The 18,368-nt window shown below is 40.1% G+C and overlaps 1 protein-coding gene across 1 annotated transcript; it reads right to left on the bottom strand.

Moving 5' to 3' along the window:
• Positions 1-13,284: 13,284 nt before the first annotated feature.
• Positions 13,285-15,716, bottom strand: LOC145876325 (NLR family CARD domain-containing protein 3-like). The gene is made up of 2 exons (XM_082972117.1): positions 15,494-15,716; positions 13,285-15,095 (listed from the first exon to the last, which is right to left on the bottom strand). The coding sequence occupies exons 1-2, from the start codon at positions 15,705-15,707 to the stop codon at positions 13,285-13,287; spliced, it is 2,025 nt and encodes a 674-aa protein (XP_082828243.1). The 5' UTR covers positions 15,708-15,716.
• Positions 15,717-18,368: the final 2,652 nt, after the last annotated feature.

Here is an 18,368-nt window from a genome sequence, read left to right on the forward strand (position 1 = left end):
TCTGACAAAAATATCTAAAGACACTGAAGCAGCAGACTTTGTGAAAATTAATATTTGTGTCATTCTCAAAACTTGTGGCCACGACTGTATATGTATGAACACCTTTAAACAAAAGGTGACATTCTGTACTGTCACTTAATATGAAACATTCTATCTCAAATCCAAAATGCTGGAGCATAGCACCAAATGTAAAACTGTAAGCTTCACTGTCCAAACACATGTGGTGTGGACTATGTGTGTCTGGTAAACACATGTGGATCTGGTGAACAGTTATCACTTGTTGACCAACTACAGGAATACTGACCTCAGAGTCTCCAGTTTACAGTGGGGATTCCCCAGTCCAGCAGAGAGCAGCTTCACTCCTGAATCCTTCAGGTCATTGTTACTCAGGTCCAGCTCTCTCAGGTGTGAGGGGTTTGACCTCAGAGCTGAGACCAGAGAATCACAGCCTTCCTCTGTGACTCCACAGCCTGACAGCCTGCAAAGAGTCAAATCATATTAAAATCACACTGCTATGCTTTGGTGGTGAAAATAGTGGCAGTATCATTTTTCAACATATTCAGATATCAGTGTCCTGAAACCTTTCATATCTATTCGTAAATGAATGTATCATCATTAAAAATGACAAATTATCAAAGTTTTGCCTGCAGATAGAAACATGTATAATACAAATATTTGAGTAGACTGACCAGACCAGTTTAAAAGCAGTATCAGTCAAAAGACAGACAGTGAGGTATCAGATTTAGATTGTATTGAGTATACAGTCCACACATATCTATTTTGACAGTGAAGATAACATTTTAAATGTGGCTCTAAACTCCAACATTTTGGATTTCACATCAAATGTTTCATATGAGGTGACAGTATATAATGTCACCTTTTATTTGAGGATATTTTAATACATACAGTTGAAGTCAGAAGTTTACATATACCTTAGCCAAATGCATTTAAACTCAATTTTTACAATTCCTGACATTTAATCCTAATAAAAATTCCCTGTCTTAGGTCAGTTAGGATCACCACTTTATTTTAAGAATGTGAAATGTCAGAATAATAGTAGAGAGAATGATTTATTTCAGCTTTTATTTCTTTCATCACATTCCCAGTGGGTCAGAAGTTTACATACACTCAATTAGTATTTGGTAGCATTGCCTTTAAATGGTTTAACTTGGGTTAAACGTTTTGGGTAGCCTTCCACAAGCTTCCCACAATAAGTTGGGTGAATTTTGGCCCATTCCTCCTGACAGAGCTGGTGTAACTGAGTCAGGTTTGTAGGCCTCTTGCTCGCACATGCTTTTTCAGTTCTGCCCACAAATTTTCTATAGGATTGAGGTCAGGCTTTTGTGATGGCCACTCCAATACCTTGACTTTGTTGTCCTTAATCCATTTTGCCGCAACTTTGGAAGTATGCTTGGGGTCATTTTCCATTTGGAAGACCCATTTGTGACCAAGCTTTAACTTCCTGACTGATGTCTTGAGATGTTGCTTCAATATATCCACATAATTCTCCTGCCTCATGATTCCATCTATTTTGTGAAGTGCGCCAGTCCCTCCTGCAGCAAAGCACCCCCACAACATGATGCTGCCACCGCCGTGCTTCACAGTTGGGATGGTATGATGGCTGTGTGGTCCCATGGTGTTTAGACTTGCATACTATTGATTGAACGTGTTACCTTCAGGCATTTGGAAATTGCTCCCAAGGATGAAGCAGACTTGTGGAGGTCTACAATTTTTTTTGCTGAGATTTTGGCTGATTCCTTTTCATTTTCCCATGATGTCAAGCAAAGAGCCACTGAGTTTGAAGGTAGGCCTTGAAATACATCCAAATTATGTCAATTAGTCTATCAGATGCTTCTAAAGCCATGACATCATTTTCTGGAATTTTCCAAGCTGTTTAAAGGCACAGTCAACTTAGTGTATGTAAACTTCTGACCCACTGGAATTGTGATACAGTGAATTATAAGTGAAATAATCTGTCTGTAATCAATTGTTTCAAAAATTACTTGTGTCATGCACAAAGTAGATGTCCTAACCGACTTGCCAAAACTATAGTTTGTTAACAAGAAATTTGTGGAGTGGTTGAAAAACACGTTTTAATGACTCCAACCTAAGTGTATGTACACTTCCGACTTCAACTGTATGTGATTCACAATTAAAACTTACATTCTGATGATGCCATGATTAAGAAGAATCATGAATGAATCATGAATCATAATGAGTGAGAAAGTTACAAGAGGCCACAACAAAACATGCTAACCTCTCACCATTACCAATAACAGAGGCTACAACAAAACATGCTAACCTCTCACCATTACCAATAACAGAGGCTACAACAAAACATGCTAACCTCTCACCATTACCAATAACAGAGGCTACAACAAAACATGCTAACCTCTCACCATTACCAATAACAGAGGCTACAACAAAACATGCTAACCTCTCATCATTACCAATTTATTTATTTATTTCACCTTTATTTAACCAGGTAGGCAAGTTGAGAACAAGTTCTCATTTACAATTACGACCTGGCCAAGATAAAGCAAAGCAGTTCGACACATATAACACAGAGTAACACATGGAGTTAAACAAATGTAACCCTCTCACCAGGCTTGAATATGACTTTCACAACATTAACATATGTAGAGTATCTCAGCAGCATGGGATGTTAGGTGAGAAGGACATCTCCAATAAGAATTCCTATTGTAAACTATCTAGGGTTATGACAATAGGGTATTAACTTCAGATGAAATGATTATAGGTTTCTGTTATTGAATCAGGATAAACCATCCCATGCATTAAATTAAAACAATTATTGACTCCACCAAGGCAACATACATAATGTTCCATATGTGTATTAAAACATTTTCAAACACAAATACATGTTCAGACACAACATCAAAAGAAAAAAATAATAATAATAAACCCCAATGAGTCGTGCACAACCCGTGTCCAAATTAAGCACCTCACATTGTGGTTACTCACGACTTGGTAGATATTCCCTCAGCGAAGTATGGCAGTTCCATGCAGGTTTCCTCACCAAGTCCAAGGCAGCACAGCTACCCATGCAGACAGTACTCCTTAGTAACCGATATCCCCATGGCAACACCAACTCGTTAAGCTTCCCAAGCAATTATCTCCCGGTGTCACACGATGCTAGGCTAACCTCTAGCTGGCTAATACCTCCACGACGAGTCGGTAGATTCAGTCTTTACTAAAGTTAACGAAATTATAACAACTCTTTTATTAAATAAAACATGTATTTCCCTTCATGTCTTAGTAGCTATGGGTTTTGTTGTAGTTCTGTCGTCTTCTTTTATAATTTTTCTTCACCAACCGTCCTGAGGTAAAACGTCCATCCTTTCATCAATGTCTTTTTCCCTCCCGTTAACCAGGTCAACTCCCATTGGCCACAACTTAACAAGCGACCTTATTGGTCAAAACGTAAACTTCAAAGTAAAACAAACTATTCACTTATACATTAAATAAATATTTCTTCAAAAAGCATAATGCATTAACAACATTACAGTTTAGGAGCAATTCAATCATCTTTTAAATATAACACCAATTAATTATAACAAATAAACTCAATACTTGGTTCAAACAAGGATATTACACAAACATACAGTCAATAATACAGTAGAAAAATAAGTCTATATACAATGTGAGCAAATTAAGTCAAATAAGGGAGGTAAAGGCAAAAAAAGGCCATGGTGGCAAAATAAATACAATATAGCAAGTAAAACACTGGAATGGTAGATATGCAGTGGAAGAAAGTGCAAAGTAGAAATAATGGGGTGCAAAGGAGCTAAATAAATAAATACAGTAGGGGAAGAGGTAGTTGGGCTAAATTATAGATGGGCTATGTACAGGTGCAGTGATCTGTGAGCTGCTCTGACAGCTGGTGCTTAAAGCTAGTGAGGGAGATAAGTGTTTCCAGTTTTAGAGATTTTTGTAGTTCGTTCCAGTCATTGGCAGCAGAGCACTGGAAGAAGAGGCGGCCGAAGGAGGAATTGGCTTTGGGGGTGACCAGAGAGATATACCTGCTGGAGCGCGTGCTACAGTTGGGTGCTGCTATGGTGACCAGTGAGCGGAGATAAGGGGGGACTTTACCTAGCAGGGTCTTGTAGATGACCTGGAGCCAGTGGGTTTGGCGACGAGTATGAAGCGAGGGCCAGACAACGAGAGTGTACAGGTCGCAGTGGTGGGTAGTACAGTGGGGGAAAAATTTATTTGATCCCCTGCTGATTTTGTACGTTTGCCCACTGACAAAGAAATGATCAGTCTATAATTTTAATGGTAGGGTATTGGAGGCTATTTTGTAAATGACATCCGTAGGATGGTCAGTTTTCTAAGGGTATGTTTGGCAGCATGAGTGAAGGATGCTATGTTGCAAAATAGGAAGCCAATTCTAGATTTAATTTTGGATTGGAGATGCTTATAGTGAGTCTGGAAGGAGAGTTTACAGTCTAACCAGACACCTAGGTATTTGTAGGTGTCCACATATTCTAAGTCAGAAGCATCCAGAGTAGTGATGCTGGACGGGCGGGCAGGTGCAGGCAGCGATCGGTTGAAGAGCATGCATTTAGTTTTACTTGTATTTAAGAGCAGTTGGAGGCCACGGAAGGAGAGGTGTATGGCATTGAAGCTCGTCTAGAGGTTAGTTAACACAGTGTCCAAAGAAGGGCCAGAAGTATACAGAATAACACCAGTAACAGAGGGGGTCTGATCTTTGTGCCTCTGTAACTTTCTCATTTATCATTATTCACGAATCATTCATGATTATTCATAATCATGGTAGCATCCACATGAATGTAGAAGTGTTCAGAAACATCTTCTATTCTTACTGACAATACAAGTGAAGTGACTCCAAAATGACAGGACGTTATTCACCATTCAGTTTCTATTAGGAAAAACATCATCCAAAACACAACCAAGACAAACTGAAAAATGAATTCAACAAGTTTGTAGAATCACAAGCTTGATGTAATCACTGCAGGCATGGAATATGGGACTAAATACTAAACTTATGACAACTTTAATACAATATAAGTGAATTTGTCCGAATAATTAAGACTTATTCAAATGGGAGAACTACGTACAGAAAGTGCTTTAATTTCTAAACGGTAAAACAGATATGCATGAAAATACCCTCAAATAAAAGGTGACATTCTGTAAGGTCACCTAATATGAAACATCTCAAATCCAAAATGCTGGAGCATAGCACCACATTTAAAACTGTAAGCTTCACTGTCCAAACACATATGGTGTGGACTATGTGTGTCTGGTAAACACATGTGGATCTGGTGAAGAGTTATCACTTGTCGACCAACTACAGGAATACTGACCTCAGAGTCTCCAGTCTGCAGTGGGGATTCCCCAGTCCAGCAGAGAGCAGCTTCACTCCTGAATCCTTCAGGTCATTGTTACTCAGGTCCAGCTCTCTCAGGTGTGAGGGGTTTGACCTCAGAGCTGAGATCAGAGAATCACAGCCTTCCTCTGTGACTCCACAGCCTGATAGCCTGCAAAGAGTCAAATCAAATTAAAATCACACTGCTATGCTTTGGTGGTGAAAATAGTGGCAGTATAATTTTTCAACATTTTTCAGATATCAGTGTCCTGAAATCTTACATATCTATTCGTAAATTAATGTATCATCATTAAAAATGACAAATGATCAAAGTATTGCCTGCAGATAGAAACATATATAGTACAAATATTTGAGTAGACTGACCAGACCAGTTTAAAAAGCAGTATCAGTCAGAAGACAGACAGTGAAGTATCAGATTTAGATTGTATTGAGTATACAGTCCACACCATAGCTATTTTGACAGTGAAGCAAACATTTTAAATGTGGCTCTGTACTCCAACATTTTGGATTTCAGATCAAATGTTTCATATGAGGTGACAGTATATAATGTCACCTTTTATTTGAGGATATTTTCATACATATCTGTTTCACCATTTAGAAAAATGAAAGCACTTTATGTATCTAGTCCCACTATTTAAAGAAGTCATATGTTTTCTGACCAATTCACTCATAGTGGCTTAAAGTAGTCACAAGTTGAGTATTTGATCCGATATTCCTTGAACGCAGCGACTACATCAAGCTTGTGACTCAAACTCGTTGATTGATTTTGCAGTTTGTTATCGTTGTGTTTTGGGTTGTGTTTTGTCCAATATTAAAATGGTGGATGGTGTAACGTCTGCTTCCAGCTCACACTCTCAAACACGTAGATCCCCCTGAACGCAGCTCACTCTCCAGATCCCAGTCACCTGAATTCTGATCACACACCTGTATGTCATTATCAAACTCTATTTAGTTCAGTTCTTTGCACCCCCATCATTGTTAAGTGTTGTTTGTTTTGAGACACAAGGCTATTCGGAGTGCTGCATTTCCCGTAATTTACTCCTCCGGAGAATGATAGTTTTTGCCTGCCTCACTAATGATGCCTTTTGCCGTTTCCCTGCCTGTACTGTTGCCTTTTTGGACCCCCTGTGTATGACCTTCTGCCTGCCCCTGGACCCAGCTACCTGCCTCCTCCTGTGGTCCTTTACAATAAACACCTGCTGAGCCCTGCGCTTGAAACCAGCTCTCTGTCTCCCATCGTGTTCATTACAGATGGTGACTGGAGTCATTTTATTTACAAGTGAGTAGATAACATGTTTCTAAACACTACTAAAAGCATCCTGATGATGCCATGATTAAGAAAAATCATAAATGAATCATGAATAATAATGAGTGAGAAAGTTACAGAAGCTACAACAAAACATGCTAACCTCTCACCATTACCAATAACAGAGGCTACAACAAAACATGCTAACCTCTCACCATTACCAATAACAGAGGATACAGCAAAACATGCTAACCTCTCACCATTACCAATTTATTTATTTATTTCACCTTTATTTTAAAAGAAATAAAAAAATAATTAACCCCAATGAGTCGTGCACAACACGTGTCCAAATTAATAAGCACCTCACATTGTGGTTACTCACGAATTGGTAGATATTCCCTCAGAGAAGTATGGCAGTTCCATGCAGGTTTCCTCACCAAGTCCAAGGCAGCACAGCTACCCATGCAGACAGTACTCCTTAGCCGTAACCGATATCCCCATGGCAACACGAACTCGTTAAGCTTCCCAAGCAATTATCTCCCGGTGTCACACGATGCTAGGCTAACCTCTAGGCTGGCTAATACCTCCACAACGAGACGGTAGCTTCAGTCTTTACTAAAGTTAACGAAATTATAACAACTCTTTTATTAAATAAAACATGTATTTCCCTTCATGTCTTAGTAGCTATGGGTTTTGTTGTAGTTCTGTCGTCTTCTTTTATAATTTTTCTTCAGCAGAAAAACACCCCCAAAAGCATAATGGTTCCATCCCCATGTTTGACGGTGGGGATAGTGTTCTTGGGGTCATAGGCAGCATTCCTCCTCCTCCAAACACGGTGAGTTGAGTTGATGTCAAAGAGCTCCATTTTGGTCTCATCTGACCACAACATTTTCACCCAGTTGTCCTCTGAATCTTTCAGATGTTCATTGGAAAACTTCAGACGGGCATGTATATGTATTCTTGAGCAGGGGGACCTTGCGGGCGCTGCAGGATTTCAGTCCTTCACGGCGTAGTGTGTTACCAATTGTTTTCTTGGTGACTATGGTCCCAGCTGCCTTGAGATCATTGACAAGATCCTCCCGTGGAGTTCTGGGCTGATTCCTCACCGTTCTCATGATCATTGCAACTCCACGAGGTGAGATCTTGCATGGAGCACCAGGCCGAGGGATATTGACAGTTCTTTTGTGTTTCTTCCATTTGTGAATAATCGCACCAAATGTTGTCACCTTCTCACCAAGCTGCTTGGCGATGGTCGTGTAGCCCATTCCAGCCTTGTGTAGGTCTACAATCTTGTCCCTGACATCCTTGGAGAGCTCTTTGGTCTTGGCCATGGTGGAGAGTTTGGAATCTGATTGATTGATTGCTTCTGTGGACAGGTGTCTTTTTTTACAGGTAACAAGTTTGAGTTTGAGTTTATTTTATTTTTACATGGACAGTGCACATTAATCAACGTTTCAGTAAAAGTGCCGGTTTTAGCCAGCCGGCTAATTTTCAAACGCAGTCCCTGGGCAGGTTATTAAAAACAATTACAATATAGACAATCATTGAACAGTGAGCACATGCAGAGTAACATAGGACAAGCAAGACATAGCATACAGACAGAGCAACATAGAACAAGCAAGACATAGCATACAGACAGAGCAACATAGAACAAGCAAGATGTAGCATACAGACAGAGCAACATAGAACAAAAAGCAACAAGACAAAATCCATAAAAGCAACAAAGTGTTTCCACACCTCACAAGCTCCAGACACCAGACAACATGGAAAGTGGTAATACACAGCTAGTGATTATGTTCACAAATCTGATTGACCTTTAGCCATGTCTTCATGCAATTTGTGAAAGTGTGATATGTGGTGCAGTTATGTGTGTCTGATGGCAGTGTATTCCAGACATGGGACGCTCTCACAGAGAAAGCAGATTTACTAAAGGTGCTTTTCCTTAAGGGAACTATACAGTCACCTCTCATGGCAGACCTTGTGGATCTGCTGCCATATGTTTGGGTTTTCTGTTTAACAAAAATACTGAGTGGAGGGGGAGCCAGGCCATTTAGGATCTGGAATACAAGACATGCGTCGGTGTATTGCACCAGATTTTCCCAACTCAGGAGCTCATGCTTTCTGAGGATGTAACAGTGATGATGGCTATTGGGCTTCCTATCGAGCACTTTGAGAGCCTGTTTGTAGACAGACTGAATAGGTTTTAATGTTGTATAGCAAGCTTTGGCCCAACTAGTCAAGCAGTATGTTAAGTGGGGGAGTATCATCGATTTGAAGTACAGTCTTGCTACCTCTGTGGTCAAACAATTTCGTATAAATCGGAAATTAGCTAGGTTGAATTTGTTTATTTGAATTACCTTTTTCACATGCTTTTTAAAAGAGAGGTTGGAATCAAGTATGATGCCAAGGTACTTAAAATCAGATACCACCTGGAGCTTCTCCCCTGACACATAGACATCTGGCTCAGTAGCATCTGTTGCCCTCTTTGTGAAGAACATGCAAACAGTTTTTTTCACATTGAGATGCAAACACGAGTCACTGAGCCACTTTGTAACCTGGACCATTACAGTAGTGAGTTCTTGTGCAGCTTGTAGTTTGCTCTTTGCATGCACATATATCACTGAATCATCTGCATACATTTGAACTTCAGACCCAGTGCAGACGGAAGGCAGATCATTATTGTACAAGCTGAACAGGAGGGGCCCCAGTATTGACCCTTGGGGCACGCCCATATCATAACTAAGAGTGGGCGACAGCTCATTGCTCACTCTGACACACTGAGTTCTGCCTTCAAGGTATGATTTCATCCATCTCAAGGCATCGGGGGAAAAGTTGAACTTGGACAATTTTGTGATGAGAATCTCATGGTTAACAGTATCGAAAGCCTTCCTTAGGTCCAGAAACACAGCCCCAACAACGCCCCCTTTGTCCATCTTGGACTTTTCTGTGGAGTGTTTCGCTCTGAAGCCAAACTGCATGGAGTGTAATGTGAAGGGGCTGTTGTTGAGGTGGGAAATCAGTTGTTCTGCTACACACTTTTCAACAACCTTCGACACTACAGGTAGTGTACTAATGGACCTGTAGTTACTCACATCAGCAGGGTCGCCCGATTTAAAGATGGCCGTTATTATGGCTGACTTCCATACCCTTGGAAACACCCCCAGACCAATAGATGTGTTGGTGACCTTAGTAATGGGGCCAATGAGTGACTCTTTGTAGTTTTTAAGAAAGGTAGAGTCCAGCCCAAACACATCTTTGGATTTAGAGTTCTTTAGTGAGCTAATCACCTTGTTCACCTTTGACTCAGAAACCTCCCTTATGATGAAGACAGGTTGAGCGTCATTCACTAGCACTGAGCCCAATAAACCAGTGGAGGGGTTCTGTGTCAGTACCCTGACAGAGTCAATAAAGTAGGAATTGAAGGCTATTGCTATTTCGACTGCATCCTGTGTTAGATTGTTATTCACCATGATTTCTAGTCTTTTTGCAGTGTTACTATAGTCTTTCCCTGTTAACTTTTTTAGATTCTCCCAGATCAATTTAGAATTTCCCTTTGCTTCACCAATTATGTTAATAAAAAAGTTTGCCTTGGCCTGTCTGATTTCTTTCATCACCTTATTTCTCAACATGGTAAACCTACGTCTGTCATGCTCTAATTTGGATTTTAGGGCTGTTTTTAGAGCATAATCTCGTTCTTTCATCAATTTCCAAATTTCTCCATTTAGCCAAGGAAGAGTGCTCTTTTGGCCAGGTTTGGATTTGATTTTCTTTAGGAAACCATTTATTGTAGCCTGGATTGTGGATAGAAAAACCTCACTATCAGCTTCCACGTCTGTATAGGACAAGAGATCATTCCAGTTAATTCCATTAATTGCTTTTTCAAAATAGTTTAATTCGCTCTTAGGTATTCTTAGTTGATCCGGCTTTCTAACAGTAGAGAGCTTAAACCTGCTCTTAGACAACTTTCTGGCTATAAGTGTCAAATTATGATCAGATAGCCCAGTAACTATATTGAATGATTTAGTCACTGGTTTATTACTGAACACCAAATCAATCTGTGTTTTAGAGCAACAAGTCACCCTGGTTGGCCCTTTAACGAGCTGTGTAAGGTCAAAGGTATTAGTGATCCGTTTGAGGGTTTTCCTACAAGACTTGTCTTCATAATTAATATTAAAATCTCCCATTAAGATGACCTCCTTCCCAAAATCACATTCCCTAAGCATGTTATTAAACTGATCAAAAAACACACTTTTGGTGGAAGGTGGTCTATACATTCCAATAAGGGTAAAGGACATTTGGGGAGACAGTGTAACGTTCAGGCCAATACATTCTAGTTCATTATCACATGACCACTCAATTTGTTTACATCGGATATGTTCTTTAATGTAAATCATCAGACCCCCTCCTCTTCCTTCAATCCTGTCTCTCCTGAAAACATTGTAGCCAGGCACAATCAAAGCAGCACATGGAGAGTTTGTATGGAGCCATGTCTCTGAGAGGCAGAGGAAGTCAAGGTTGGAGTCTGTGAGTAGATGTTGAATTTGATCACTTTTTGGAATGACACTACGAATGTTCCAGTGCCCTCCTAGTAGTCCCTTGGGCTTAGCCCGCGGGTCCCAGATGACTCGAGAGTGATTGACACATTGAAAAAAGTGACATTTTCTGTGTTTTCTGACAGCTGGGTTTAGGCCGTTTTGTTTGGTTTTGATTAGGGGCAGTTCGGTAGCGGAATTAACAATCCCTCCCGCTTGCACTGGATGCGGGGAACTAATGAAAACAGCTTGCGTACCAGAAGCAAAGTTGCGGTTAGGACCACTCCCTTTAAGAGTGTGCTCCTAATCTCAGCTCGTTACCTGTATAAAACACACCTGGGAGCCAGAAATCTTTCTGATTGAGAGGGGTCAAATACTTATTTCCCTCATTAAAATGCAAATCAATTTATAACATTTCTGACATGAGTTTTTCTGGATGTTTTTGTTGTTATTCTGTCTCTCACTGTTCAAATAAACCATTAAAATTATAGACTGATCCTTTCTTTGTCAGTGGGCAAACGTACAAAATCAGCAGGGGATCAAATACTTTTTTCCCCACTGTATATGGGGCTTTGGTGACAAAACGGATGGCACTGTGATAGACTGCATTCAATTTATTGAGTAGGGTATTTGGAGGCTATTTTGTAAATGACATCGCCGAAGTCGAGGATCGGTAGGATGGTCAGTTTTACGAGGGTATGTTTGGCAGCATGAGTGAAGGATGCTATGTTGCGAAATAGGAAGCCAATTCTAGATTTAACTTTGGATTGGATATGCTTATAGTGAGTCTGGAAGGAGAGTTTACAGTCTAACCAGATACCTAGGTATTTGTAGTTGTCCACATATTCTAAGTCAGAACCGTCCAGAGTAGTGATGCTGGACAGGCGGGCAGGTGCAGGCAGCGATCGGTTGAAGAGCATGCATTTAGTTTTACTTGTATTTAAGAGCAGTTGGAGGCCACGGAAGGAGAGTTGTATGGCATTGAAGCTCGTCTGGTTAGTTAGTTAGTTAACACAGTGTCCAAAGAAGGGCCAGAAGTATACAGAATAACACCAATAACAAAGGGGGTCTGATCTTTGTGCCTCTGTAAATTTCTCATTTATCATTATTCACGAATCATTCATGATTATTCATAATCATGGTAGCATCCACATGAATGTAGAAGTGTTCAGAAACATATTCTATTCTTACTGACAATACAAGTGAAGTGACTCCAAAATGACAGGACATTATTCACCAATCAGTTTCTATTTGGAAAAACATCATCCAAAACACAACCAAGACAAACTGCAAATGAATTCAACAAGTTTGTAGAATCACAAGCTTGATGTAATCACTGCAGGCATGGAACATGGGACTAAATACTAAACTTATGACTACTTTAATACAATATAAGTGAATTTGTCCAAATAATTAAGACTTCTTCAAATGGGAGAACTACGTACAGAAAGTGCTTTAATTTCTAATTGGTAAAACAGATATGTATGAAAATACCCTCAAATAAAAGGTGACATTCTGTAAGGTCACCTAATATGAAACATCTCAAATCCAAAATGCTGGAGCATAGCACCAAATGTAAAACTGTAAGCTTCACTGTCCAAACACATATGGTGTGGACTATGTGTGCCTGGTAAACACATGCGGATCTGGTGAACAGTTATCACTTGTTGACCAACTACAGGAATACTGACCTCAGAGTCTCCAGTTTACAGTGTGGATCCTCCAGTCCAGCAGAGAGCAGCTTCACTCCTGAATCCTTCAGGTCATTGTTACTCAGGTCCAGCTCTCTCAGGTGTGAGTGGTTTGACTCCAGAGCTGAGACCAGAGAAGCACAGCCTTCCTCTGTGACTCCACAGCCTGACAGCCTGCAAAGAGATCATCATGACTTCACAAACACACTGTTAATTTAACACCAGTAGTGTTGAAGGACAACGGTAGATGCATTAGGTTTATTCTCTCAAACAACATATAGATTCATCTTCCGTCTCCTAGAATTGTATGGTCATATTGTTATACTAGATTGAATATCTGATTCAATATGTTATTCAATATAATATTATATACATATTATAATACATATTTTCTCTAAACATAATATTTCTTCCTGATGAATACTTCTTATATGTCATTTTATTTACTCACAGAGCAGCTCTGGAGACTTTGACCACTGGCAGCAGCCTCAGAAGACCTTCCTCTGATCTGGAGTATTTCTTCAGGTCAAACACATCCAGCTCCTTTTCTGAAGTCAGCAACACAAAGACCAGAGCTGACGACTGTGCAGGTGACAGGTTGGGTTCTGAGAGACTTCCTGATCTCAGGTAGCTTTGGATCTCCTCCACTAGAGAATGGTCATTCAGTTCATTCAGACAGTGGAACAGATTGATGCTCCTCTCTGGAGAAGGATTCTCCCTGATCTTCTCCTTGATGTAGTTCACTGTGTCTTCATGGCTCTGTGAGCTGCTTCTTGTCTTTGTCAGTAGACCTCGTAAGTGCTTCTGATTGGACTCCAGTGAGAGGCCCAGAAGGAAGCGGAGGAAAAGGTCCAGGTTTCCTGTCTCACTTTGTAAGGCTTTATCCACAGCACTCTTGTAGACAGTAACTTCAGTAACTTCAGGCTTGTCTCTGAACAGCGAGAAAAAGTATCTGAACATTGATTGTGGTTTGTCCATTAGATTCTCATTGTTGTTGATGAATGAGAGGAACACATACACAGCAGCCAGAAACTCCTGAATGCTCAGATGAACGAAGCAGTACACCTTGTCCTGGTACAGCACACATTCCTCTTTAAAGAGCTGTGTGCACAATCCTGAGTACACTGAGGCTTCATTGACATCAATGCCAGCCTCTTTCAGGTCTTTTTCATAGAAAATCAGATTGCCCTTCACTAGCTGTTGAAAAGCCAGTTTTCCCAGTGACAGAATGCTCTCGTTATTCAAGTGTGGATCTGTCTCTTCTTTCCCAAGATACTTTTCATTCTTCTGGTTGGTATGAAACACCACAAGGTGTGTGTACATCTCAGTCAGAGTCTTGGGCATCTCTTCTCTATTATGTTTCAGCATGTGTTCGAGGACTGTTGCAGAAATCCAACAGAAGACTGGAATGTGGCACATGATGTGGAGGCTCCTTGATGTCTTTATGTGTGAGATGATTCTGCTGGCCAGGTCCTCATCACTGAATCTCTTCCTGAAGTACTCCTCCTTCTGTGGGTCATTGAACCCTCGTACCTCTGTCACCTGGTCAACACACCCTGAAGGGATCTTATTGGCTGCTGCAGGTCGGGTAGTTATCCAGAGGAGAGCAGAGGGAAGCAGATTTCCCTTGATGAGATTTGTCAGCAGAACATCCACTGAGGTTGACTTTGTGACGTCCCAACAGATCTTGTTCTTCTGGAAGTCTAGGGGCAGTCGGCACTCATCCAGACCATCAAAGATGAACAGAACTTTGTACTTGTTGTAGATGGAGATTCCTGATTGTTTGGTTTCCATTGAGAAGTGATTGACAAGTTCAATCAAAGTGTGTTTGTCCTCTTTCATCAAATTCAGCTCCCGAAAAGGGAATGAAAATACAAATTGAACATCCTGATTTGCTTTTCCTTCAGCCCAGTCCAGAATGAACTTCTGGACAGAGACTGTTTTTCCAATGCCAGCGACTCCCTTTGTCAGCACAGTTCTGATACGTTTGTCTTGTCCGGTTAAGGGTTTGAAGATGTCGTTACATTTGATTGCAGTCTCTGGTCTTGCTTGTTTCCTGGTTGTTGTCTCAATCTGTCTCAGTTCATGTTCATTATTGACCTCTCCTGTTCCTCCCTCTGTGATGTAGAGCTCTGTGTAGATCTTATTGAGAAGTGTTGGGTTTCCTTGTTTAGCGATCCCCTCAAATACACATTGAACCTTCTTCTTTAGATTAGATTTGAGTTCACGTTGGCAAATCACAGCAGGATCATCTGAATCTAGAAATAACACAGAGGATATTAATGTTACGTCTGTTTTAATGCCTACAGTATTGTAGGACTGTTATAACATTTTAAATTATAATCATTTATCCCCTTAACTGTCTGTATAAATGTGTAAATGTTTTCATAATGCATTACAGACTGGTGTGACTGATTATAATAATATTGGTGTTATTGATGGTATTATTAATGTTGTCTCTCTCTCTCTCTCTCGTCTCGTCTCTCTCTCTAAATTAATCACCACAACACATCCCTGCTGCTACTTGATGAGGCCACTAGGTGTTGTGTTAAGGCTGCGACAATATCATTGAGTTACACAGCTACTTTAGCTGTACTTTAGCTACAGCTTTTAAATGTTATAAAACAGCATTCAACATGAGGCAGACAGATCTTACATTTCTCCAGTGTGTCAGCAAGCTCCTTCTGGTTCATTTTCCTCAGGACGTGCAGTGTGATCTTCAGAGCCCCCTCTCTGGCACTGCTCTCCTGCTTCTCATCTTCAGCATCCACCACTTCCTCATCCTGCTTCTGACTCTCAAAGCATTCTGTGAGTTCTGGACTAAGAATCTTCTTGAACATCTTCAGCTCGTTCTTCACAAACGTCATCATTTTCTCTTCAAGCAACTAAAATAAATCAAGTAAATAAGTTAAGCAAGAGAAGAAATGCTTTCTCATTAACACATTAATGAATAATTGACAGATCAACTTTACTTGAGGTAAACAAAAACAAATGTACATAACAGGACCACATACACTGAATATAGAGTCCAGGTCTGTTTGATGACTCTGGGAAGACTGACCACTGAGAATCTCTGACTCTGATCTCTCCTGTTGGTTTCTGTGGACAAAACATGAGATTACATCTCCTCATCCAGGGAGTACACACACACACACACACACACACACACACACACACACACACACACACACACACACACACACACACACACACACACACACACACACACACACACACACACACGGAGGGAATGTTGTGTTTGTTTAATATTGTTTTAGGACTATGAAAATGGACTAAAGGATTAGTCTATGGATTATGAAAACAACAAAATAAATGTGAAAATGTGAGAGGAGAAATGACTAGAGACAGTGTTGTTTAACTCACTGACCATGACCCATGAGTTCTTCTTACCTTTGTTCAGTAGAAAAGTCTCCCTCTCTAAACTGTATAGGTAGCTTCATAGACCGGTCACTCTTCATGGACACACAGCTGGGAACAGGGGAGGCTGGTCTCTCCTGCTTTATTGGTCTTCAACACAACAGAGACAAACATTACATCTCTCATCTACTCTGATCTCAGATGGGAAACATAAGAAGAGTTTAATTCCAAAACGCTACATATCCATTTTCAGAAATGTTGGTAAATTAGCTTTTATTGTTTAAAGAAATTATTAATGAGATTGGTGTGTTTTTCACTATCTAATCATGACATGGGGTTGATCAATGACAGACATGTATTTGTTTAAAATCTATCACTTAATGATTTCATTTCAGAGAGACAAATATTAATTGTGTTTTTATGTTGGATAAAAGTAGAGACTCAGAGCTAGAAAATGGTATATCATACACTACATTTGAGGAACAATGGGAAAGTAATTCTGCTTTGAAAGTTGATAAACTTGTAACATCACTTTTGAGAGAATGTCCTTTGAATGTTTTGGTACCTACTGGAGAGCTCTTCTTTGTCTACAGGGCTGTTACTTTGGCAGATAATGTCACCCATCTAAATAAATAGTTGTTATATATATAATTAACTAAATGTATGGTGTTTTTGTTTTATGTCAGTTTAATTTTGTTATGCTATAAACATTTTATTTTATTATAAGTGGTAAAAGGAACTAGAAAATGTTATATTTTGCGATTCTGAGTAATTACTACTTTAGTAAAGAATTACACATTATTCAGTACTACTGCAGTTGCTACATAATTCCAATAGATGGCAGCATAAGACCACAAATGATATTTCAGAATATTAGTTTAGTTTTCTCCCTGGATGCACCACCACTCCCCCTCACAGGAAAACTCCTGTGTGAGCTTCTTTCTGTCCCTTTACACACTGCTAATGCAAGAGGAAGGACTGAAAAAGCATTTAACAGATTACTGTGAAGTAATATAATGATGATTCATGTTTATTATTACCTGTTTTTATGCTCATGTTTGAAATTATACTTCATTACTATAACGATTATCAATAAGCCTGAACATTAATTCAGACACCTCTGGTTGAGAAAAACGTATTTTCCTGGTACATTCATTGTCAAATTCATCAACCAGCATCGAGCCACTCTGTCTTCTCTCTCTAGTAGTCAACTCAGCCCCAGTAAAAAGCTGGTGTCTTCACTCTGCCTTCTCTCTCTAGTAGTCAACTCAGCCCCGGTAAAAAGCTGGTGTCTTCACTCTGCCTTCTCTCTCTAGTAGTCAACTCAGCCCCGGTAAAAAGCTGGTGTCGTCGCTCTGCCTTCTCTCTCTAGTAGTCAACTCAGCCCCGGTAAAAAGCTGGTGTCTTCACTCTACCTTCTCTCTCTAGTAGTCAACTCAGCCCCGCTAAAAAGCTGGTGTCGTCGCTCTGTCTTCTCTCTCTAGTAGTCAACTCAGCCCCGGTAAAAAGCTGGTGTCTTCACTCTACCTTCTCTCTCTAGTAGTCAACTCAGTCCCAGTAAAAACCTGGTGTCATCACTCTGCCTTCTCTCTCTAGTAGTCAACTCAGCCCCAGTAAAAAGCTGGTGTCTTCACTCTGCCTTCTCCAGGGGCATGTTGAGGTAAATTTACTAAGGGGTTGAATTATGTAATTTTTTGGTGGGCAGGAAGACGCACTCTTGTCTTTTCTATTCCGACGTTGTTTACTCCCCATATCAGATATGAAGATGACTTTTTATAATGCATATATACTGAGGTTGATGTTCTGACTAGCGATTATTTACCCAGGGTTACATACCTGCTATAGTCACTACTATTTTGCTCTCCCAAAAGCAACACAGCCCTAAAACGAGATATATAGCTAACTAAAGTCATGTTAATGAGTGACCATTTTAGAAAATCATGGGACATATAGTCTGTGGTTGCATGCTATTTTATGTCAATCATATTGCTGCTTGTAGCCTATAACTGATGCTTCGTGGTCTTATGCTGCCATCTATTGGAAATATTTAGCAATTAAAAGATATTAATGCACATTCAGACGTTGGTGAGGCAGCTGAGAATTAAAAAAAAAATGGAATGTGTCCAGCCTACTTGAGGTGCCCCGAAAATAAT

The sequence above is a fragment of the Salmo salar genome, unplaced genomic scaffold (genome assembly GCF_965601325.2).
Source record: "Salmo salar unplaced genomic scaffold, fSalSal1 ptg000578l, whole genome shotgun sequence".
NCBI classification, from domain to species: Eukaryota; Metazoa; Chordata; class Actinopteri; order Salmoniformes; family Salmonidae; genus Salmo; species Salmo salar.